Source organism: Pleuronectes platessa, chromosome 18, assembly GCF_947347685.1.
Source record: "Pleuronectes platessa chromosome 18, fPlePla1.1, whole genome shotgun sequence".
NCBI lineage: Eukaryota > Metazoa > Chordata > Actinopteri > Pleuronectiformes > Pleuronectidae > Pleuronectes > Pleuronectes platessa.
The window spans coordinates 7,559,893-7,585,151 of NC_070643.1; the positions used below are offsets into that span (position 1 = coordinate 7,559,893).

Below are 25,259 nucleotides of genomic sequence, written 5' to 3' on the forward strand. Positions count from 1 at the left end.
CAAAAATAGGTCCTCTGTGGCCTGATGACGCCATATTGATTGTTTGATAGACAGAAAAGCCAGATGCATCGGGGACAGGCCACAATTAGCAGCCCTGCCGTGCCTCATGGACATTGATTGGATGCACTGTACGTGCATTTGTATGCGTGTCTGCCTTCATGTACCACCATCTGACTTCATATGAATATATACCCTGTACATTTATGTCGATTTTCAAAGGTTGTATGAGGAGAAAGGTTTTCATTTTTGTTAATAGAGTAAATTTGATATAGGACTGTTGCTAGGACTGCACTTGCAGGGAATCCGTGCAGAATTCCCCCTCCCTTCCCGTTCAGTTGAGACGGAAAGAAAGGAAGCAGAGATCTGTCTGCAACCTCAATTTAGATTTTTGATAAATTGTGCGGTTCTGCGGGTGAAATACTCCACCCATGCAGCATTAACAATTTATCTTTCTCTCAGCACAGTAGAAATCAATTAACTTGAACAACATTGGTGAACAACGTGGTATCAGTATTTTCCCGTGGCAAGAGCCTCGGCGCTCCTTAACCCAAGGATAACAGTGTGTCTCTGCATTGTTTGGCCTACACAAAGCTACCCAGCTATCATTCCGTCTCCATCCATCTCTGGCCATGTGTGTGGGGGTGTTGTGCGGAGGTGGCTTAGCAGAAACACAGAGGCACTGAAACCAAACAGGGAGGCATTTCCTCACTGTTCCTCTGATGATGATATTGTAATAAGCAGTTGTTGTGCAAAGAATCTGTGTTGTTAGTTTTTGAAACCAGGGGTTTTTCATGCCTGATCTAAATAACAAGGGCAATGTCAGTAAGGAAACAAAGTGACAGGGGAGGAGGAGAGATTACGAGACTTCTGCACTCAACTGACTGAAATTAGCTTCAAGCTTCCATCTCTTTCACTCTTTAATATTTTGCCTCCATCCTTTCTTCCTTCAGACCACCATGGTGTCACTAGAGGGCCTCACAAAAGTCGTGGACCCCTCCCAGCTGACGGCGGACTTCGATGGCAGTCTGGACTACAACCACGAAGAGTGGATAGAGGTCAGATAGCTCTTCCATGTTGTCAGTCAAGTTGTTCTTCAGGCGGATCTTTAAATCTATCCTGTAATCCCAAATGACAATTCAACTCAGAAGAACCATAGTCAATAAGTAGAGAACTAGAGAACAAATGTCATATTTAAGATGCCATTAAATATTGGTTTACGGGCCTTTTCTCATATTTGATGCTGTGTGTTCGTTCAGGTGCGTGTGGCGTTTGAGGAGTTCTCGGGTCACGCCACACAGATGCTAGCCCGACTGGAGGAGATGCAGGAAACTGTGTCAAGGAAAGATTTCCCCGTAGACCTGGATGGAGCCAGAAGGATGATAGAAGAGCACGCCACACTGAAGAAGAAAGTCATAAAAGCCCCGATAGAGGAGCTGGACACTGAGGGTCAGAGGTAAGGACACAGATTTTCTTTATCGAAGTTTGACTTTAACAAATGTTTTTTTATTGGCTTGGTTGTATGATTATTATTCTTTCTCTTAAGCTTATGTTTCTATGTCCATCATGAATTGAATTCATCACAGAGCAGTTTGAGGAAAAACACATAAAATGCATTGTATAAAGAAAATAAAAATAAGAGTTACGATAAAAACAGTGCAAAGAGACCCGTGTTAATAGCAGTGACCAATGTGAGTCCCAACACATTACATTGTAAATTATTTCAGAAAATGCTATATGTGGCACAAACAAAGTGCTTGTTCACTCCGTCAGGCCTTATACCACATCATCTTGTTTTATCTGAAGATAACAAGAATTTATGAAAGAGAGCACAAAACATCTAATCCCTGTAAATGTAACTTTATGAACGGTTTCATTGTATTTTGCTTCATCGAAGTGAAATCGATCTGTGCTGTCAAGTCAACGCATTCCTCACGCAACATGTTTCTCCACCACGTCCAGGTTACTGCAGCGCATCCAGAGCAGCGAGTCTTTCTCCAACCGCAACGGGAGCAGCGGTGGCAGCAGCGGCAGCAGCAGTGGGAGCAGCGGGGTCTGCAACGCCGACACCCAGGGCCTGGTGCCGCGGATCACCCAGCTGCTGGACAAGCTGCACTCCACCCGGCAGCACCTCCACCAGGCCTGGCACGTCCGCAAGCTGCAGCTGGACCAGTGCTTTCAGCTCCGCCTGTTCGAACAGGACGCAGAGAAGGTCGGTGGATGGTTGTCGGGATCAGGGCTGTTGTTCAGTGCGAGCGGTGATGTAGCGGTAATCTATAATCACAGTTTGTGCTCACTGTAGGGCAGGCAACTGCCAATAGAAAGAAACTTAATTACACCAACAGAGAAGTGGGGATTTCTGCTCTGTATGAATTCATGTCAGTATTTTGACCCTTTAAATGGTGGCTTAAACTTAAATTCATAAGCAAGACAGGAGGAATGAACTCATTACCCTCACCCTCCTGCACCTCCTCAGGTGGAGGATAGTATATAAAGGTATGCAACCCCCCTACCCCGCCCCCTCCCGAGACCACTCATGTGATGACAGCTGCAGCACATAGAAGAGAGAGAAATTCAGATATCCATGTTTGAAAGAGTAGAATAAAATAGCAGATTGCAGCACCAGAGAGAGAGAGAGAGAGCTGCGGTCTTGGATACACTGCAGTAGTAGGAGCTTGTTGCTAGGACACCACAGGCCACGAGTTGCTCTGTAGGAGAGCCTGAGAGGATACTCCTAATAGAGGCAGTCCATTTCTCTGTATTCTGGCCTGAAAAGACGACAACTATGAGCACACTGCAGCATTACACAGAAACCCTCCTATGTATACACACTGCTAAGTGCCAGCTTTTTGTTTTCACCTGCTCTAGCAGTGATCTGTGAAAGTTAATAGTGCTCCCGTACCTTGTGTGTGTATATTTTCTTCTGGTTGGCTAACCTTTTATTTGGCTGTGTGTCTGTGTGTGTGTGTGTGTGTGTGTGTGTGTGTGTGTGTGTGTGTGTGTGTGTGTGTGTGTGTGTGTGTGTGTGTGTGTGTGTGTGTGTGTGTGTGTGTGTGTGTGTGTGTGTGTGTGTGTGTGTGTGTGTGTGTCTGTTCTGTTCTGTCATCCCCGTGCCTCAGATGTTTGACTGGATCATGCACAACAAGGGTTTGTTCCTGGCAGGCTACACCGAGATTGGCAACAACCACCCCCACGCCGTTGAGCTCCAAACCCAGCACAACCACTTTGCTATGAACTGCATGGTAAGACAAGCACGCACACACATGCACACACTGATCTGCAGCAGCCATTAATGCTTATCAAATGCATGCCCTGCACTCTCTAATCATATAGTTAATGCACTTAGTGTCAACCTTTAGTTCTGCGTTTCAGTGTTTGTTTGGCGGTGCCTCTGCTTGTTTGCACTTAGCACAGCACAACCAGGCATTAAGTAATTCTATTCTTTATCCACATTGCAACTTACATAACCATTATGAAACTGTTGAGGCAAGGAATCATTCTAGCCACTAGTGTCTCTGTCAGCAGATGAGAAACGATGGCGTTAGCCCGATAGTCCCTCACCTCATCCCTTCTACACACAGCACTCAGTTCAACCCTTTTCACGGGTTTTCTTTTTCTAAATCTGCTGTTTTGGAATTCAGTCCCGCCCACTGACTGGTGTCTAAATCATCCACAACCCTCAGTTTAACTTTCCCCCTTTCTATGTCCCATTTTGTAGAACGTGTACGTGAATATCAACCGCATCATGTCAGTCGGTAACCGGCTGCTGGAGTCAGGTCACTACGCCTCGCAGCAGATTAAGCAGATCTCAGGTCAGCTGGAGCAGGAGTGGAAGGCGTTCGCCGCCGCACTTGATGAACGCAGCACGCTGCTGGAGATGTCTGCGACCTTCCACCAGAAATGTGACCAGGTGAGTTCAACACAAATGTGCTGTACACATATATTCATTATCGATGTTTCAATGAATTTACAACTTATTTAGCAGACAAAATTATGTATCATGTCCATCACAATTTTTCCAGAGCCCAAATTGACATTTTTAGAAATCTTTTGTTTCGCTTGAATAAATTAGTAAAGGAGTGAGATTTGTTTTTTTAAATACAATATATGACAAAGAAGTGCAGGAAATCTCACTAGAGAAGCTTGAAGGTATAATTGGAAGTGGAAGTCAATTCTGAATTAATGATACAAGTAATGACACTTGATGTGTTATGAAAGCAAAGGGCCTGTCATATCAGGGCTAGTCCCCAGCCCCCTAGTAAAAACTCTGCTTAATATCTCAATTAGCAGATATACAGCATGAGATCCTCATGGAGGTTCACCGCAAGCAAGTGGATGTGTTGATGTCGCTTCTAACAAGGGCCAGACGGAAAACTGATACAAAAGAAAAAAACTAAACAAAGAAAATAAATAACAAAAAATAAAGCAGTAACACACATGTAGTAGACACCAATAAAGATTTTCAGGTCTGAAAACAGCTTGAGATATGAAGGAGTCATCCTCTCCATTGATGTCTATATCATAAAACTATTTCTGAAGAATGTTGTAATTGCTCTGAAATATCAGTTTTTTATTTTTTTATTAATTCAGCAAAACCAACCGACACTTTGGTAATTGGCTTTTCTCGCTCAGCAATGGATGAGAAGGCTGATGCCACAATGTCAATGTTCTCTTTTTCTACACTTACAAGTGAATAAGTCAAAATTAGTGGAAACTGGATTTTTCAAACTTGCAGTGATGCACCTTACGAGCCAGTTGAGGTACTCGGCCTCTCTTTTGTAAAAGACGCACATGGACATATATGCACTCGCTTTCTGGGTTGAAAAATGTCAAATTTGGCATCATTAAATCTTAAAGGCCCAACATATGCATGGCATTAACATATATTTACATAAACATAGCACAATGTGAGTGAAGCATTTGTTATCTCTGCTCATTAGTGGGGACACTATAGAATCATTCATGGCCTGAAAAGGCACACAAACAGAATCCCGACTTGGAAACATGGGTGGTATGACTTTTCCGACCTGGAATATTGCTGTCATCAACATCATTCTGTGTTTATGAACTGAAATCAGAACAGCTTTTTTCCCCAGAGGTTTCACCCCAACTTTTTTCCCCCTCACTAGCACGCACACACACACACACACACGCACATGCACACACACACACACACACACACACACACACACACACACACACACACACACACAGAGAAGCTCCATCTTAAAACCCCTGTGTCTTATTCCAGTTATCACGGGAGAGATGTTTCAAAAGGCAATAATGAGATCGAGATCACTTGATTATTTTATTTCCCTCCCTTCAGGGGTTACAGAATGTTCCAGGATGTCACCACAGGCCAAGGAAAACACATTCAGCCAGAGATAATTCGTCTGAAAGAGTCTTCAGAGAGCTTGTAACCATGCACAAAGAAATTCCTGCATTTTTTTAAGCCCAGTAAAAGTAACGGAAATGCTCTTCAGGCAATTTTTACACGTGCTGTGGTACGTCTGACTAACATGTGACTGCTGGCATCATCACAAGGACGTAAACAGCGCCACTGTCTCATGCTGTGTCTCAGGTGAGACGCTTAATGTCTGAGTGGCAGTGTGAGCTAATGTAAGTGCGTTTCTTGCCCTCCGCAGTACATGAGTAACGTGGACTCGTGGTGTAAGGCGTGCGGCGAGGTGGATTTGCCCTCCGAGCTGCAAGACCTCGAAGACGCCATTCACCATCACCAAGGCCTGTATGAACACATCACTGCTGCTTATTCTGAGGTAACGTCACACTTTACTCTTATGTGAATAGAAAGTCAGCATGTGTCCATTGGATAGGTATGGTATCTGTTGTAACTTCTCTTAGTTGGTGGAGATATGAATGTTACTTTTACAGTCTTAAAAATTTATTTTAATGTAGCATCATGTCAAATTCCGTATATAACCAAATATTGTTTAAAATAAAAAAACATTGACAGCGTTACTTTACAGTGCAAGAGATAAAAAAAAAGATATTTCACAATTATTCCTCATTTGCTTTATCAATTATCCTTTTACTCACTTAGTCTCTACATTATATCATGGGGCATGTTCCTAAGCATTCATCCCTTCAGTTTCCTGGATGCGTGTATTTGGATGTTTATGTTTGCAGGTCACATCAAATACCTACTTATACCCACCTGCCCCTGTGTGTTTGTGTAGTGGCTGTGAGTAAACAAAGCATTCACTTTTCTAACCTCAGGTGAGCCAAGATGGCAAAGCCCTGTTGGACAAACTGCAGCGACCTTTGACCCCAGGCAGTTCTGATTCTCTGACTGCCTCGGCAAACTACTCAAAAGCGGTGCACCACGTCTTGGACATCATCCACGAGGTTCTTCACCACCAGAGACAGCTGGAAAACATCTGGCAGCACCGCAAAGTGCGGCTGCACCAACGTCTGCAGCTCTGCGTCTTTCAACAGGACGTCCAGCAGGTACACACCCACACACACATGTATATATCCACTATATATACTTTGTACATGTTTTTGTTTATATGCATACAGATCTTTGTTCAAACACGTGGTATTTCCAGGACCAAATTGATGCCAGGGTTTTTCAGTATAATATGAGAGGGTTAGACAGTAATTTGAAAATAGCAGGGTATCTTACTGGCTAGAGGGATTGTACGCCTAATAGAGGGTTTGATTCCAGCAGCAGCCGTGTTTTCTATCAAAATGTCCTTGAGCAAGTAGCTGGAACCTTTCGTCCTCACACATCATGTCCTCTGTGGAAAGGAATATTGGATAAAAGCCTGAAATGTAAATGTTCTCTGCAGAAAAACAAAAATAATGAGAATGCCATAATCAAATGGATCAAAATGATAATGTGACAGATCCATAACGTCCAAAAATCTCCGGCTTTACTGAAAATGTTGGCATGGCAACTGTTGCTATGGCAATGGAATTGGGTCATATGTCCATGCAGATGTCTTTTAACAGTGTGAAGGACAGAGAGCAGGGAGGGTAGCACGAGAAGGAAAGCTCAACGCTACGCTTCGTATTATACCTGTCATTTTTTTAGTCATTCCTCCTCTCTTACACACAGTTAATTATCACCAGCACTTGACTGAACTACCACTTACAGCGCCCCCCTGTGGTGGACTGTTTTTTTAATCGTCTGTCTAACTTTGTGGCCGTGCGTGCACAGGTGCTGGACTGGATAGAAAACCACGGCGAGGCCTTTCTCAGCAAACACACAGGTGTGGGAAAATCCCTGCACCGAGCGCGAGCTTTACAGAAACGACATGAAGACTTCGAGGAAGTGGCACAGGTAGCTGAGTTCCATTTCTCCTTCTGTCATTCTCTGTCAGCATCAAGCCGATGTGTCACTGCTGTAGCAATGGCAGGTAGTTTCCAGAATTGTATTATCACATCCTCAGGAAAAACAACAGTACAATCTGCAGTCTGTACCCATTTCATCAATTCTCTTAATCGCTGAGTAATGTTTTTACGCAAAACTTGTAAAAATGTCCATGTACAACTGAAAAAGTGTTTTCATCAGCAGTAAAATGCAGCTGTACAATTGATTTGCTCTATCATCTTTGCTAAAGTGTCAAAATTTTGACAATGATAGAAAGACACTTCTTTTAAAGATCGAATAGCTGAAGATTCACTTTTTATGCTGCTGTTAAAGTTGTAGTATAACATATTGAACTAACCTCATGGCTTTTCATTTTAGACTTACACAACGGCCTTACTGCTGTAATAGTTAAAACTTTTAATAAATGTATTTGGCCTAAAAAGGTCAGTCAGCTAAAGCAATTTGACAGTTACTTGTTGCTTTACAGATTAAGATTTGACATGCATTACAGGTGAGGGCATAAAATGTATTGTCAATAATTCAAAATAGTTCAAATTAGCTCCACCACAGCTACGACAGTAAATTGCATTGAATATCACCCTTTTGATATTCCACCTTCACATAACCAATTGTTTTCTTTCAGCATCACCCTCTTCTTTATCTCACCTTCACCCACCCACTCTCTCTCTCTCTCTCTCTCTCTCTCTCTCTCTCTCTCTCTCTCTCTCTCTCTCTCTCTCTCTATTTCCTCTCAGCTCTTATCTCTGCACAATTCTTATATCTCTGACTATTATCAGTGTATACGTATTCTGCATGTCCTGATGTTTTCTCCTTACCTCTGCTCTGTCTCTCTCGTCACATTTTCAAAAACATATTAAGTCCGTATCACATTGTCTTCCTGGGCTAATTCATCTCTCCTTCACTGTCCCCGTCCTCGGCCTAGAACACGTACACAAATGCCGACAAGCTACTGGAGGCGGCCGAGCAGCTGGCCCAGACGGGAGAGTGCGACCCAGAGGAGATATACCAGGCCGCCCACCAGCTAGAAGACAGAATCCAAGACTTTGTTCGCCGCGTGGAGCAGCGCAAAGTCCTGCTGGACATGTCTGTCGCCTTCCACACGCACGTCAAAGAGGTAGGCAGGGAGGATGACATAATACTGAAGTGGCTGGTGGGCTGTGTGTTTGTGTTCACCGTGCTCTGTGGGCAGGAGGGACATAATTACCAGATAAAATATGTGAATATATGAAAACAAAAAAAGGTCATCCAGTCACAGAGAGACAGTTTTAAAGAAAGGCAGTTTATGATTAAATTCAGAATTGGGTTGAGATGAAGATCAGTGTTAAGGGTGAGTAGCTTCTGTTAATCAAGAAGCGACGGAAACTGTGTGTAACTGATTGTTCATGTGTTGTGGTGTGGTCACAGTGTGTGTATTTGTTTCTGTTCTGTGGCTTTGTACCTCTGAGAGGTGCGAACCAGTGTCGGCCTCAATGCAACGACTTACTTTTGAAGTTTTTTATTTCCCCAAGCAGGATGTTCACAACCCAATGTAAAACCCTGTGCTGTAGCTCAATCATATGAAATCGCTGAAAAAACATATACTGATGAGTGTCCTCCTGTAGCTCTGGACATGGCTGGAGGAGCTACAGAAGGAGCTGCTGGACGACGTCTACGCAGAGTCTGTGGAGGCCGTCCAAGATCTGATCAAACGCTTTGGCCAGCAGCAGCAGACCACCCTGCAGGTCACCGTCAACGTCATCAAGGAGGGAGAGGACCTCATCCAGCAGCTCAGGTAGAGAACAGCAACGCATAAAAGATTAGCTCTGATGTAACCTTTGTAAATATTCCTAAAAAAGCAAATGGCTGTCAAGTTTTCTCTGTACAGAAACAGTCTCTACTCTAAAACCTGAACCGGAATTTAAACCCACAATACAGTTACACACACTTCGAATAGGAAGCAAAACTAAAGCTGGTAAAACCCCTGTGACACTGAACTGAAACCAGCCTCTGCTAAACTAGTAACAGTTGAATCTAGCTATATATCTATTTAATATAGAGTAAAATCCAAAAAGGGAGCTCAATTCTTCTTCAAAGCTATATTTCTTGAACTACTTTCTGCGAGAGAAGTCAATAGCAGTGACAAAAAAAACATAGCTCCCCTGTGAACCATTAAGTGACAATGGAAAAAATAAAAAAAAGATAATTTTGTTTTTGTTTTACTTGCATAATCGACTTTCTGACTTAATTTTTATGTTAAAAATAGCTTTACCAGGGTATTTTCGACACATGAGAGATTGGGGATTAAAATGTCTGTAAATATGCAAACAGGGTAAAAAATATGAATATATTCATGGGAATAGTTTGTCAGTATAATTATGAAAAGACAGTAATGAAATGCAGGAAGCCTAAAAAAGAAAGCTGAGAGGTTGGGAGGATGTGTTGGGAGAGGTGGATGCAGTTGACCCTCATTCTCCAACTCTATTTTACTCAGGATATTCCAGTCTCTCTTCATCCAGCCCCCTTTCTTGATCTCTCCCTTTCCTCTTTCTCTCCATCCCTCTTTCCCTGGTGTATTGGCTCCACAGTGAATTCTTACATAAATCCGCCTACATAAGCATGTGTCTAATTGTATGGCAGTCCTACCGGGAGGTAACTGTAACTACACACCTACTGCTTTGCATGTGGGTTTGTGCACACATGCGTTCATGCATGTGCATGTGAGTGTGGAAGTGTATCTGTCACGCTGATGACTCAAAGTCACTCAGGATGAGTCTGACCTCCACTGTCTTTGCTCGCTTGTATTTTGCCTCTCATGAGCTCACTGGTGTCTGCGTGTGAGCATCATGCATGTGTACATCTGTCAGTTTGATGAATCAGTCAGGCGACCTGTTTCAGCCCACCCCCCCACTTTATCCATCCAGACTCAGTGATTTAATTTCAATATTAGACACACCTCCGATATAATCAATATATAAGTGACCCGTTTCACTCCCCCCCATGCACACACTTTAACCCTTCGAGACTCAGTGAGTAAGATCAATGTGCAGCTTTTAATTTAATTTAAATATTAGACACGCCTCCAAAATAATCAATAAGATGGATTTTCCTTTTTTAGTTTTCAACCGTTTCCAGATGTATCAATAATTCTGATTGTCTATAACCTATCATCATTTATATCATATATCTGGAAGAAAATATTTAGTTGAACTGATAGTTGTGACTTAGTGTGGCTTGTTCAGGGGGTTTCAAAGTGACTTATTGACCAAGTAGGAAAACGTGTTATTTTTAGAAATGTTTAGTTTTATGTTTATGGTCATTTTTTTCTTCTTCTAATTTATATATATTTTTTTATCATTATGGCTTATTGACTTGCATAACCTTTAACCCTAGAGCTTGGTGAAATCAAGCAGTTGAAGACACAAAGAAAATAAATCACAATAAGGAAAAATACCAACTTTTACACTGGTGGACCATTTCTAGTGAATTCAAAGACTTAAAGAAGATATAAACATAAACATCCAGTCTACAATATATATTTTTTAAATTTAAAATTCAACCATGATTTTGCCACTATTTAATGAGTCAACCACTTTTTTTATACTCTGCTGGTTTCCTATGTTTCTGCTAAATAAGCTGCTGCAGGTTGAGCTAAGCTGCAGCTTTAAGAGCAGCTACATCCACAAGGCATCATGCCCATCAGTGTCTTTATAGCTGTTTGTGCTCTGCTCTTCTCCTTCAGCTTATTGCTAAACTGTGTGTTTCTGTTCCAGGGACTCTGCCATCTCCAGCAACAAGACGCCCCACAACAGCTCCATCAACCACATTGAGAGCGTCCTGCAGCAGCTGGATGAGGCGCAGGCGCAGATGGAGGAACTCTTCCAGGAGAGGAAGATCAAACTGGAACTCTTCCTGCAGCTACGGATCTTTGAGAGGGATGCAATTGATGTGAGTCAGCTGATGATGAGGGGCATGTCTCTGTGTTTTAACTGTTTGCCTATTATGAGTGAGTTTTTGAAGGACTGGTTGTCGGAATTAAAAAATAAAATAATAACTGAAATTTAGCAATATTTTCCCTGAGATATTTGACATCAATGTTATTCATGGTAAAAAAGTAGAAACTACAATAAACGATCTTCTATTCAGACATTCACACTGACAGCATTATCAGTGTATATTCGAGGTGTGTGTGTGACTTCTGAAAATGGTTTGTGCTTCCCTCAGATCATCTCAGACCTGGAGTCGTGGAACGAGGAGCTGACGGGTCAAGTTAATGATTTTGACATCGAGGACCTGACGCTGGCCGAGCAGCGGCTGCAGCACCACGCCGACAAGGCTCTGACCATGAACAACCTCACCTTCGACGTCATCCACCAGGGGCAGGAGCTGCTGCAGTACGTCAATGAAGTCCAGGCCTCTGGTGAGTACACTCCCCCACCCAGGGTTAGAGGTGTGCATCTTCATTTCTATATGACTGCACATGGCGGCTTTTTCATCAGTTGATACAGCCAGACAAACATGAACTCTGTTTTTATTTAGAAAGTGAAAATAAGGTTTTCAATTCAAAACAGTAGGTGATTGGCAGTGGTCAGAGCTCTCCACACTGATTTGTTCAGTGTGGAGAACATGGAGCTTTCTAAGGCGTAAAAGGACAAACTCTGATTACAGCCTTTACTGCATCATGGTGGCCCCGCCTGCCCCCCCCCAGCAGCGCCACTGCACTGAGGTGCATTATTCCTTAGCACAAGTGACTCTGCTCCTCTGATGCTTTCTAATCATCACACTTAGAACTTATCTTTTTAAAAAGCTGCTGGAATAATATTTATGTTCCTTGATAAACGGGGCGTCGCTACTTCTGCAACAATGAAGTTAAAACACCACGTTGCTTAATAATCGAGGAATTTCCACAACTCTACCCACGGTACCCCTGAGTCTCACCACCAGCCAAAACAATTTTGTTTGGTAAATTCAGTTTTGTGAGCTGTTCTGCATCTGCCCTCTTGTGACACTGCTGTCAGAATGTATTATATCTCAAGTGCTGTAAAGTAGTTTGAGGTATGAAGTGGCGGAGTGAAGAGATGTTTGACTGCCATCTGCTCGCCACATCAGACATCAGTCATCATCCAGCTCAGGGTTTAAAGGATACAGCTCATGTTCACTGCTGCTGCAAACACTTCTGTGTTACTTTAGTTTAATATTGATACTGTGTAGGTGTCGAGGATCGGATTGGGTCAGTGTTTGTGATGAGAGGCTCCCACTCACTAACCATAATAACTCACCTGTGGTCTTATGCTAATAGGTGCTCTCTAAAACCACATGAGGCACGATCACATCATGTCACATGTATTGAAGCATGCCAATAATATGATTCATAGAGCACGGCTCTGTCATGATGTCCATGCTGACAATACTGAGAGAGCCTTTCCCTATATCGATTAGCCAACTGCAGCTCTGCTTGTTGGTTTGTCACACACACTGTTCAACTGGTTGTTTGTAGTGAAGCAGCAGGACTTTGTGATTTGAATTCTGTACCTTATGTAGGTTTTAGCTGAGATGAGATCAGGCATAAGATTATGTCAGACTCTGCTGGTTGGGCTGTGGGGGTTTTAATGTCTACTGTTCAAATGTGGTGATAAAGAACAGGAGCCACATCCTGCGACTGTCAAATACAGGGCTATTCAATTACAAATTCAGTTGGGCCAGATTTTCAACTCAAGAAATTGAGCTGTAAGCAGCAGGCACATTTTGAAACCAACACAACTGAATGTATTGGGAAATAAGTCATGTTTATTCATCACTCAAAATTTGGAATCAAAAACGATTTAAAAAATGCTATAGCTGAACAGAATCTGAGGTAGTAATACTTAATTCCACTTTTGAAATATATTTTTTTGACATTTTGGTAATATCTTACAAAAAGTGCATTAAAAAACAAAATAGTGCACAATATTAGCAATAAGTTGTTTCCCTTTTGAATTAACAATCATCTTTTGGTCATATACCCAGGCACATCACATAGTGAATTTAACAGAATAAATACAGTAAGAACTATCAATGCTATCAAAGCTATCAGTGGTAACCCATAACAAGTGATAAGAGTGACTAACACACATGAATACAGTTGTAGTACTGATTAGCCATGGCTTTGTTACACATCCCACATTATGGTGATCTGTAGACTACTGTCACCCTGCTGAGTTTCTCAGTGGGAGAAGCACATTTTTTTGTTCTGCACAAGAGCAGTGGCTGTTGTTTTGTCGGATGTCAATGAAATCCGAAGGCTTTGTGAAGAGTGAAGAGTGCTGTCAGTCAGGGAGCAACGAGAGCTGCTTCTTATTGAGTTATTGCGTGAAAAGCTTGATTCACATGTGTATGTTGATCCAAACATACTGAGCAATGTGATTGCTACTTTCTTAACGTTAGTGAACTGGTGTACGTTGACATCACCCCAAAGCTTCGCGGGCCTGTTAGTGCGAAGCTCCTGTCCCATGGTAACGGATGATTACATGTCAACAAGTTTGAGTACGAGTTTCCACTCGTCGATGGAAGGGAGCCCTTCCTTTGCACTGGGGTATGAGTCCCCTTCTGTTGAAACAGTGAACTCTGGCAAAACCCATCACCTCTGTGGGCAGAGCAAGTCCATCCAATTGACCAGCAAAGTTCTCATTCACCCTCGCAATGAAATCTGTGATTTGTGCCGGGGATGTTGCATTCATGGTCTGTACTAATGTAGGAATTTCGGAATTTCAGCTCTCTGTTTTTCCACGGGCTGGGCCACTCAGTGGTTGCCTCTGGGCCGCATGTGGCCTGCGGGCCGTCATTTGAATAGGCCTGGTCGAATACATGAATTAACATGCCTGACAATAGACTTACAAAACAATCTTTGCTTAAATAATTGTCCATTGGCAAATAAGCTTGCAGAGTTGCCCTCTAAAATGTATTGAAGCAGTGTAACAAGATGTGGCAGGAAGGCTCAGGTTGGACAGAACTTCAGCTCACATTCATATAAGTCTGTCCCATGTGTGGATATAGAAGTAACATCCCCATGTGTTTACCCTCCAGGTGTGGAGCTGCTGTGTGACCGGGATGTCGACATGGCCACAAGGGTTCAGGACTTGCTGGAGTTCCTCCATGAGAAACAGCAAGAGCTGGACCTGGCAGCTGAGCAGCACCGCAGGCACCTGGAGCAATGTGTCCAGCTGAGACACCTGCAGGCTGAAGTCAAACAGGTAGGGCAACAAGGCGCCACCTGCAGGCTGAGATTTCACAACCACAGCGTACCAGCATACATGCAAGATCCCAAAGATTTCTGAGCCCTGATTACAGCTTTCCATTTTTTCGTCCAGGTTCTGGGTTGGATCCGTAATGGTGAGTCAATGCTGAACGCTGGTTTGATAACAGCCAGCTCCTTGCAGGAAGCGGAACAACTGCAGAGGGAACATGAACAGTTCCAACACGCTATCGAGGTGATTTGGTTTTAGTTTATCCCATCAGTTTCTCTGTTTACTGTCCAGTATGTACCTAGTTTTTTGGGGGGTAATTCTAACCTCTTTCTTTTTTCCTCCCTTCAGAAAACTCACCAGAGTGCTCTGCAGGTTCAGCAGAAGGCGGAGGCTCTGCTCCAGGCCAACCACTACGACATGGACCTGATCAGAGACTGTGCAGAGAGTGTGGCCTCCCACTGGCAGCAGCTCATGCTGAAGATGGAGGACAGACTCAAGCTAGTCAACGCCTCCGTGGCCTTCTACAAGACCTCTGAACAGGTAGGGGACCAGATTCAATGTGACTTTCTCTCCCCAGAAAAATGTCATAAAAGACAGAAATCAGTATGTTCTCCAGACATCTGACTTAGAGTGTTTCTCCTGTCAGGTGTGCAGTGTGTTGGAGAGCCTGGAACAGGAGTATAAGCGAGAAGAGGACTGGTGCGGAGGAGCCGACAAACTGGGACCAAACTGTGAAACGGACCACGTCACCCCCATGATCAGTAAACACCTGGAGCAGAAGGAGGCTTTCCTCAAGGTAACAAACACAAAAAGTCAGGATCAAACCAGTGCACGGTTTCAAGTTACCCGTTTGATTTCAGTTGGTGTTATTCTTTCCCATCAGGCGTGCACTCTGGCCAGAAGAAATGCAGACGTCTTCCTCAAGTACATGCACAGGAACAGTGTCAACATGCCCGGGATGCTGAGCCATGTCAAAGCACCAGAACAACAGGTTAAAAGTGAGTGTCAGAGATCACATTTCACATTACCTGCAGGGGTAACACCTCAACACAGGGATAACCCTAACCCTAACACTTTATATTAATTGTTGGAATAATTCCCCAAAAACCCTCTATCAATAAAGTGCCCGGGCTTTTAACGCACATAACAGGGTCTTCAGCTGGAGAGACGTAAACTACTGAGAAAAGTCATCTCCTCACAGTTGTCAGTCAGTGCACGAACATGTGTTTCGGGGCATAGCTTTGATGAGGGGACCGATCAGAGGGCCTGGAATTCATTCATTGCATTTTTTCAAAGTGTAGCTTGCTCTTTCGAGTTTTTCCAGACTTACCAACCCTAGCTTCAAAAATAAAGAAAAAACAAATTTTCTGATACATTATGTTGAAGAAGTGGTACTTTAATTATTTGAAAGGGATGTCGGGCCACACCTGTCAGACTAGGAGCCCAAAAATATGATAGAGATGCACTGAAAGTGATATTGGTGCATATGAATGACATTAAAGAGTCTTGTCTGTGTTTCTGTTGGCTTCAGACATCCTCAATGAGCTGCTGCAGAGAGAGAATCGTGTTCTCCACTTTTGGACCATGAGGAAACGCCGGCTGGACCAGTGTCAGCAGTATGTGGTGTTTGAACGCAGCGCCAAACAGGTAAGAGAGACTGTCGTGAGCACACAGTCCACTTTACGTTGCAACAGATCTATTTTACTGACGAGACAGGAAGACACACTGCTCTCTGTTGTCATGTAATTAACTGTTTGCTTTGTGTCTGGTTAAGGCTCTGGAGTGGATTCACGACACTGGGGAGTTTTACCTGTCCACACACACCTCCACTGGCTCAAGTATCCACCACACACAGGAACTGCTGAAGGAGCATGAGGACTTCCACATCACAGCCAAGGTTGGCTGCAAACACAGACACACACACACAATAGACATGGTCACCAATATTTCAATATCAACCAGATAAAGAAAATAGTCTGAATAAACAGGAATATGAATGGAATAATCTATTAGCAACTCACTTAAAACACCCTAATCAAAATCAAAAGTATTATTCTGAATATGTTCAATAGGTAGAATATTTTTCCATTATGTAAACTATGCGTGTTTGTGTGTGTATGCCTGGGAGTGCATCTAAAACCCTCTTTCCTTTTCTTCAGCAAACTAAGGAACGTGTGAAGCTGCTGATCCAGCTGGCTGATGGCTTCTGTGAGAAAGGCCACAGTCATGCTGGAGAGATTCAGAAATGGGTGACGGCTGTGGACAAGCGCTACAGAGACTTCTCCCTGCGTATGGACAAGTACCGCTGCAGCCTGGAGAAAGCCCTGGGCATCTCGTCGGACTCTAACAAGGCGGTAAGTGGTCATGTGTGTTTTCAGGTGTACGACACCAGCCAGGTCACATTCTGATCCTCTTAGTTTGTCTCTTTAAAATCCCTTAATCTTGAACTTAATCTCTGTCTGTGTCAGAGTAAGGATCTCCAGCTGGACATCATCCCCGCCACAGCTCCAGGGTCAGAGGTCAAGCTGAGGGATGCCGCTCATGAGCTAAATGAGGAGAAGCGCAAGTCGGCCCGCAGAAAGGAGTATGTCCTCAATTTCTGTTCATTTCAAAGTTTCAGATATCAGCTTTAAACCAACTTCCTCAGCAGATTAAAAGATGATCCTTGTTGAGCTTAATAAAACTTGAGGATTGCAAAAAGTTCCTCTCTGAGCAGCACATGCTAATCCTACATATTTAATAGAAAGTTATTCAGTTACACAGCGTTTTTCCTCTTGTTTGACAAACGTAGGAACAGTTGAGTAGTTCTTAAAATCTTCTCAGGCTGATTCATTGCAGTCTTCAGTGTCTTTGTCAACAGCCACGTCAGCACTGAACTCCGACTTCTCAATAGTTGTAAGTGGTTCTGAATAAGAGTGAGTGCGTTCAGTGTATACCATACATAATGGATTTATGTGATTTAAACTTCCTCCTTTGCTTTGCTGTGTCAGCTGCAGACGCAACAGTCGTGCTCTGCTGGAGAACCAAGCAGTCGACGTGCAGTGCACAGGAAATGGAGACTGTCATTTTATATAAGCAGCACAAATCATGAGCATGATTTCACTCATTTGTGGCTGGTTTATGGCCACATTTTATGGCCTGTAAGTCTTTCATTATTCATTAGAGTAATTGGAGGAGGCAGACGGGCTGGAAGGGAGCTACTGACATGGTGATTTATCTCAGGGGGGACGAGGACAGTGTGACAATTTGTAATTTTGTGCATGTGTGTCTTTTTGTGTGTCCAGGTTCATCATGGCGGAGCTGATTCAGACAGAAAAGGCCTACGTACGAGACCTGCGGGAGTGCATGGATGTGAGTGCAGCGTCACAACTGAGTTGTGCAACAACATTTTACACATAATCTGAAAATGTGTTGTGGGCGGTTGTGGCTCGGGAGGTAGAGTGGGTTGTCCACTAGTCAGAAGGCCTGTGGTTCGATCCCCAGCTCCTCCATAAGGTTTGGCGAAGTGCTTTTGGTTAAGACATTAAATCCCAAATTGCCCTTACGGCTGTGCTAGCAGTGAGTGACTGAAGTGTGAGAGAGTGCTGCACATAGATGTACTTTATGAATATATGGGTAAATGGCAAATCTCTGCAGTAAAGCACTTCATCAAGACTGGACAATTTACTGTTTTTGGTTCATGATTTTAATATATTTTCTTAACCTGGTCTCCATGCAGACCTACTTGTGGGAGATGACCAGTGGAGTTGAAGAAATTCCTCCAGGAATCATCAACAAGGAACACATCATCTTTGGAAACATGCAGGACCTCTTTGAATTTCACCATAAGTAAGAAACCGTTTTGGAGTCATGCTGTGTAAAGTTAACATTTGCAGCAGGATTCAAACCTAACCCTAACCATGATGCAATTCAAACCAGTATTTAAACAATATAACTCAAAATTGAAAACAAAGTTTAGTATCTTACAGCTTAAGCGTAAAGTCCTTTTGCAGTTTTGCATCTTTCATTCTCTCATTGATTGTTTTTTAGCATCTTTCTTAAAGAGCTGGAGAAATATGAGCAGCTTCCAGAGGATGTTGGCCATTGCTTTGTCACATGGGTATGTATCATTAGTTCAATACCAATTTCTTTTGTATGCTCAATCCTGTTTTGTTAATTTTCACCCCTGCCATTCAATAAAATACCTTGTATCTTGGGTTGGCTGTGGCTCAGGTGATAGAGCGGGTCGTCCACTAGTGGGAGTTCAATCAATTTGTTGATTAAAACATGTTACAGTCAGTTTCTTTGGGAATATGGGCTATACAAATAAAATTTGATTGATTGATTGATTTATTTCTCTCTTCCTCCAGGCCGATAAGTTCCAGATGTATGTGAACTACTGCAAGAACAAACCCGACTCCACCCAGCTCATCCTGGAGCATGCTGGGAACTATTTTGATGTGAGTATCACCTTCGGCGATGAAAATGACGCCAAGCACTCATTGTCACTTGTCACTCGATCACATAACTTCTCTGTGTGGGTGTTAACAGGAAATTCAACAGAGGCACCGACTGGCCAACTCCATCTCTTCCTACCTGATCAAGCCTGTGCAGAGAATCACCAAGTATCAGCTCCTGCTGAAGGTAGCCCTCCGAACCCAATCAAAACGGCCGTGGTTGTTATGTCCGTGGTTACTGTAGTCATCATTTCTGTGTGTGCATTGTGTGTGTTTAGGAGCTGCTGACGTGCTGTGAAGAAGGTAAAGGAGAGATAAAGGACGGGCTTGAGGTGATGCTCAGTGTTCCTAAGAAAGCCAACGATGCCATGCACCTCTCCATGCTGGAAGGTGATCAACTCACGCTACTTGTTATTTATGTTGTTCTGATCTTTTATTATTTGTATTATTTGTAGCAAATCTTCATAAATCTTGGAACATTGTAATTTGATATTTATAATCTCCTCCAGGTTTCGATGAAAACATCGAGTCCCAGGGAGAACTCATCCTCCAGGAGTCCTTCCAGGTCTGGGATCCGAAGACTCTGATCCGTAAAGGTCGAGAGCGCCACCTCTTCCTCTTCGAGATGTCTCTTGTCTTCAGCAAGGAGGTCAAAGACTCAAATGGCCGCAGCAAATACATCTATAAGAGCAAACTCTTTGTAAGTGGATGACAGCGAAATATATGTACTGAAGTGTGGTTATATGTCTTCATTTAACTTCTTTAAATTAATTAAGAAAAGTGTAATTAAAGGGTGAGTCAGGATTTTGTGTATTGATTTTCTTTATTCCAAATATCTTTAGCATATCTTTACCTTTACAAAATCCAAGTAAATATAATTGCTCTTTAGCCATTGTCTCAATAAATCACTCTTTATATGGGTTGAGTGTATTTCAGATGTTGCTGTTGTGCCCCGGCGAAGCTTTTAGAAGACTATCTTGTTTACTCGTAACATTTTGTCGATGTCCTCTCATATTGTTCTTCTCTCTCCCCAGACATCAGAGTTGGGGGTGACAGAGCACGTAGAAGGAGACCCCTGTAAATTTGCTCTATGGATGGGACGCACCCCAACCTCAGACAACAAGATTGTACTCAAGGTAAAACACGCTTCCTCTTCCTTCACAAATTTACATCAAGGTTTCGACTGATTTTTTTTAAGAACTCAAACTGAAATGACTCAATCTTGAAATCCAAGGTTGTGGCACTTAAAATTCTAATAATTAAGATTACAGGTTTGTAATCTATGTAATCAAACAATTGTTTCTTTTAGAGTATCAGATTATATATCTTTGTATCAGTCAAATCCAGTTTTTTCTCTCCAAGCTTTCATTGTACTCTCTGACGTCTAGTTCGTTTGCATGAGCAGCTTGGAAGTGGCCTAGAAGCTTTCTGTATTTTCACACGTCTCCTTCCTTCTTTCGTTCCGTCTTCTGACTCTTTGTCAGCCTCTGTCCTCTGGTTGGATTCTGCTTTCTACCATCTGTTAACAAACATGGGCACATCTGTATATCTCGGGCTGCGTTTTCTGTGGATCTTTTGTATCTCTGAATCTCTCTGTGGGCTGACATGCTTCCACCAACGCTGCTGACACTGATTCATCTCCCGAACGCCCACAATCGCCCCTCCTGGCTCGACGCCACATTATCAGAGGGACTAGTAGCAATCTTTCTCTGCCAGTAAACTAAGCTTTTCATGATGTGAGCAGCCATTGGAGAACTAAGAAATTCCATTTAATTACTTCTCTGGGTGATTTTTTTTATTCTTTCAATTTCCAAGTTTTCAAACAGCTTCTGTTTTCCTGTTGGACACTGTCACAGATGGATTGAAGTGTGTGTCAGCCGTTGTGACAGCATGATGCCAAAATCCTAACACATTTAATTCTGAATGTCTCCAACAACTACATGATACATGTTGACTTCCAAAATCATTACTAACTACACATGTTCTAACACTCTCTCTCTCACACACATGCACACACATACACACTGACACACACACACACACACACACACACTGACACACATAATTGGCCTTCAGTGCACTTTCAAGCCAAATTGTCTCTGTTCTGCGTCTCTATCATGTTAAAGTGTTTTGTCAGTTTAAGAAATGTAATGTGCATCTTCTAAAAGCAAACCAGTGAAATTCTCTATTTTATATTTTAAATTCAAAGCTAAGCCAGGGATCCAAACATGGAGCCATGGTGAGTACAAACAACAACACAGCCCTCAGCCTCTTCGCACAAGTCTTAAACACAAACTCTCAGCACCTCTTACCCTCACTTCTCCAGAACAGTGTCTTGCAACACATAGACAAACTGTGTGTGGACAAAACCAGCACACATAGAAGAAGCCCACTCTGACCCAGGTCCTCCACATGTGGATATATTCTAGGACAGTGATTTCCAACAGAGAGTATTTGTTCTTCAGGGGGAACCCATCATTTTCTCATTGGAATACTTGAGAAGATTTTGTAGTAGAACAACAAATAAGAAATACACCATTTAATTGCAAAATTATCCGCACATTGAATTTGCTGTTGTGAGTGAGAGTGTGACATCTAGTCATGGATAACTGGGTAATTTATTTACAGCTAAAAAGTTGCAGCTCATAAGTATAGATAAACCGTCAAAGTTAATGTTGTGCTTATGGATATATAATCAACTGCTAAATCTAAGAAACACTTAAAATAATTAGCTAAAAGTAACTTTCATAGACAGAAGCCTGACATGCGTCCACGGCCACACCAAATCAAACTTTAACAAACTGACATACATATTAGAAGACATTATTGTGACAATAATCCATTTTAAAGCCTATAACTAATGTTGTCCTGTTCAAATCCAATGAGTTTTAATGATGAAGAGGTTCTTGAGTTGATTTGAGACGTCTGTGGGGCTCCGGCTGACGAAGTTGGGAATCACTGTTCTAGAAGTCCACGGCTGGAGATGGCTCACGTAAAATAAGACCAAATCAAATCTTTAAAGTGACTTCAGTTTATAGGAGATGATGAGAGATCAATTCAGACTTGTGTGACACCGAGTGAAGCAAGATTTCCAAAGGTATTTCATTTCCTGATATCTCTTAACTGTGGACTTGTTGAACTCCCTCCGTCGTTTTCAGGCGTCGAGCATCGAGAACAAGCAGGACTGGATCAAGCACATCCGGGAGGTGATCCAGGAGCGCACCATTCACCTGAGAGGAGCCCTCAAAGAGCCCATTCATATTCCTAAAGCAACAACAGCCAAGCACCACAAGGGCCGAAGGTAAACATGTCTGGACTGAAGTATCAGAATTTCTTTGTGAACTGAGAGGTTTGCGATTTTTTTGTTTTATTCACACATTTCGACGTGTAACTGATAATGTGTGTGTGTGTGTGTGTGTGTGTGTTAGGGATGGAGAAGACCTGGACAGTCAGGGTGAAGGCAGCAGCCAACCGGACACCATCTCTCTGGCCTCCCGCACCTCTCAGAACACACTGGACAGCGACAAGGTGAGAGTGCACTCACTGACTATTGTGATAATGCAGGATTCTGAGTATCTTTCACATTTGGCATCAAAGTGCGACACTGGTGCCTCATTTGTTGCCGTTGTGTACTCTCAAAATAAGGATCGGAAAGATGCGTATTCCACTTGTCACGCAAATATTGGGATGTTTAAAATCAAACTGGACAGGAGAATAAGCACACCTGTATTCAAACTTGCATGTTTCCAGGTAGAACATTACCGGTGTAATGTGTGAGGGTTGCACAGTTTTATAAATCTGATTATTATCTGGCTTTTGGGTACACACATTATATTTAAATCTATTGCACTGTTTTATAAAGGAGGGCCCTACTCTAAGTGATTCTCCTCTCCCTCAGCTCTCTGGTGGCTGTGAGCTGACTGTGGTGATACACGACTTCATGGCCAGCAACAGCAACGAGCTGACTGTGCGCCGCGGCCAGACGGTGGAGGTTCTGGAGCGCTGTCACGACAAGCCGGACTGGTGCCTGGTCAGGACCACAGACCGCTCCCCCGCCCAGGAGGGCCTGGTTCCCTGCGCTATGCTCTGTATCGCCCACTCCAGGTCCTCCATGGAGATGGAGGGCATCTACAACCACAAAGGTCAGAGCCGTGTGTGGTCTGGAGAGTTCGTCGGTGTGTCTGTGGTTGAGGAGATACTTTGTCGATGTCTGCATCATAGGAAAAACAAATTAATGACTGTGTGGCTTCCTTTTTCACAGACACTCTGTCAGTGTGCAGCAATGACTCCATCATGCCAGGGTCGTCCGCCACACTTCAGCCTGGTCACGGCATTGGCTCTCACACCTCACCAGGGCCCAAACGACCAGGTATGCACCAACACACAGCTAAATCTACTCAAAGACACAGCTACATCAGATTTTAGTTGACTACAGTAGTTTTCCATAAGTTACTTTGGCTTGAGTTTTATTGTGAGTACTTTATACAGTACTTCTTAAGCAGCTAACTAAATTCCCACTATGCCACTGTGTACTGATCGAACACATGAAATAGAAAGTACATTTCTGTAGGTTCACATTGAACCGTCCCTGTGTAGTGTGGTTTTAAAGATGACGCTCCACATTGCAGCAGACTCAGTGCGGCGCGTTTGGTTTGTTGCCTAGGTAACACCCTGCGGAAGTGGCTCACCAGCCCGGTGCGCCGGCTAAGCAGCGGCAAGGCAGATGGCCACGTGAAGAAGCTGGCTCACAAGCACAAGAAGAGCCGCGAGGTGAGGAAGAGCGGGGAGATGACAATGGGCTCGCAGAAAGACTCTGACGACAGCGCCGCCACACCTCAGGATGAGACTGTGGAGGAGGTGGGTGCATACACCTCTGTCCAGTCCACAGCTCCTGTGCCCTTCCGTAAAGTGTTATTCATCTCTACCTTCAAACCATGTGTGTTGCAGAGGGTTCGTAACGAGGGCCTGTCGAGCGGCACGCTGTCCAAGTCCAGTTCTTCAGGCATGCAGAGCTGCGGCGAGGAGGAGGGCGAGGAAGGTGCTGACTCGGTGCCACTGCCTCCACCCATGGCCATCCAACAGCACAGCCTGCTGCAGCCGGACTCACAGGACGACAAGGTGAGCAGAGGGAGGACGTTACGATGGGGACACATGTGAGGGGTCAGAGAGAGGAGACAGAGGAGGAGAGAAGAAGAGGCAGACGAGTCAGAGGGAGGAAGTTAGGACTTATTAGGTTTATAGCATTCTTTAAACTTAACTTACTTTCTACATCTAGAAGGGACACAGGTTATTTATTCCCTCTGGAGAATCTAGTGGACATATGGTGATGTGAGACAATTTTCTATCAGAAATGGTCTTCATCTGAAAATAGCATTGTGTTTTCAAAACCTCAACATTATCAGCATGTCCACTCACTTGCATTGAATCTGCCCTGATCTCGTATGAGCTCAATCAGACATTATCCAGAGTTTTCAATCAGGTTCTGTCTGGAGAAACTACAGATTAAATTCAGAACCTCTCACTCCGAAATTTGCATCCTCACATACAGCCCCTCCGGATAATTTCAGATTATCCCGAGCTAATTTCCGGTCTGAAAGCATCTTAAATCGGATAAATATTCACTTTCTCTACATAAGAAGTTAAACAAAAAAAAAGTATTGTTCTTGTAACTAAACCAAAACGTCAAATTCATAATCATATTTGGTCCAATACTAAGGCATATTAAGGTGAGCAGGTTAACAACTGCTTTTTTCTTTACCCTTTAATTGAAGGGTTAGGGTTAGCCCTAACCCTAACCTTATCAATGATTAAGTTTAAGATAAATCCAGAACTTATGCTTCTCCTCTTTGTTGTCATTACTGATTTTTAATTCTTGAAGGAAACATTTTTATTCTCCGACTTTTCCCTAAAAAATAGCACATCTCCTGACACAGTTTGAAGTGACTCCTTAGCTTCTGTTATGCATAACATTTTTTTATCTTGGCATGTTGCATCATATTCTCTCCTTTCCTCCTAAAGCAGAGAGCACTGAAACGTTTCAGGTAGTCCACGTGTCCTGCTCGACCAAAGCGGAGACTCCTCTGACACTAATTTCTGTTTCTCTTTTGTTTTGTTTCCTGGTTGTATCGTTTGCTGTTCGCCATGCTGTAGCATTACCTTGATTTATGTCCTGTCTTTGCTTTGTCTCAGTTTCCATACCTCTCCATATAAAAAGCCCTGCTCTTCCCCCTTCTGTCTCTTCCCTCAGTCAACTCTTGGATTCTCTCTTTT

At 43.1% G+C, this 25,259-nt stretch overlaps 1 protein-coding gene across 2 annotated transcripts in view; it reads left to right on the forward strand.

The window, feature by feature from the left end:
* The window catches only part of LOC128461508 (triple functional domain protein), a 76,409-nt gene that overhangs the window by 37,207 nt on the left and 13,943 nt on the right, over positions 1–25,259 (forward strand). For both annotated transcript variants that reach the window (XM_053446450.1, XM_053446451.1), the window contains exons 6-41: positions 951–1,055; positions 1,257–1,453; positions 1,960–2,209; positions 3,117–3,239; positions 3,716–3,907; positions 5,643–5,774; positions 6,235–6,465; positions 7,181–7,303; positions 8,277–8,468; positions 8,956–9,125; positions 11,104–11,278; positions 11,555–11,750; positions 14,393–14,559; positions 14,677–14,796; positions 14,902–15,093; positions 15,200–15,349; positions 15,437–15,551; positions 16,085–16,200; positions 16,328–16,450; positions 16,713–16,907; positions 17,022–17,137; positions 17,838–17,904; positions 18,272–18,381; positions 18,583–18,652; positions 18,903–18,992; positions 19,084–19,176; positions 19,268–19,379; positions 19,499–19,689; positions 20,024–20,125; positions 21,199–21,228; positions 22,148–22,290; positions 22,418–22,517; positions 22,888–23,131; positions 23,251–23,358; positions 23,653–23,846; positions 23,937–24,107. In XM_053446450.1, coding sequence (XP_053302425.1) covers positions 951–1,055; positions 1,257–1,453; positions 1,960–2,209; positions 3,117–3,239; positions 3,716–3,907; positions 5,643–5,774; positions 6,235–6,465; positions 7,181–7,303; positions 8,277–8,468; positions 8,956–9,125; positions 11,104–11,278; positions 11,555–11,750; positions 14,393–14,559; positions 14,677–14,796; positions 14,902–15,093; positions 15,200–15,349; positions 15,437–15,551; positions 16,085–16,200; positions 16,328–16,450; positions 16,713–16,907; positions 17,022–17,137; positions 17,838–17,904; positions 18,272–18,381; positions 18,583–18,652; positions 18,903–18,992; positions 19,084–19,176; positions 19,268–19,379; positions 19,499–19,689; positions 20,024–20,125; positions 21,199–21,228; positions 22,148–22,290; positions 22,418–22,517; positions 22,888–23,131; positions 23,251–23,358; positions 23,653–23,846; positions 23,937–24,107 — 5,205 coding nt within the window. The remainder of the gene's footprint in view (positions 1–950; positions 1,056–1,256; positions 1,454–1,959; positions 2,210–3,116; positions 3,240–3,715; positions 3,908–5,642; positions 5,775–6,234; positions 6,466–7,180; positions 7,304–8,276; positions 8,469–8,955; positions 9,126–11,103; positions 11,279–11,554; positions 11,751–14,392; positions 14,560–14,676; positions 14,797–14,901; positions 15,094–15,199; positions 15,350–15,436; positions 15,552–16,084; positions 16,201–16,327; positions 16,451–16,712; positions 16,908–17,021; positions 17,138–17,837; positions 17,905–18,271; positions 18,382–18,582; positions 18,653–18,902; positions 18,993–19,083; positions 19,177–19,267; positions 19,380–19,498; positions 19,690–20,023; positions 20,126–21,198; positions 21,229–22,147; positions 22,291–22,417; positions 22,518–22,887; positions 23,132–23,250; positions 23,359–23,652; positions 23,847–23,936; positions 24,108–25,259) is intronic.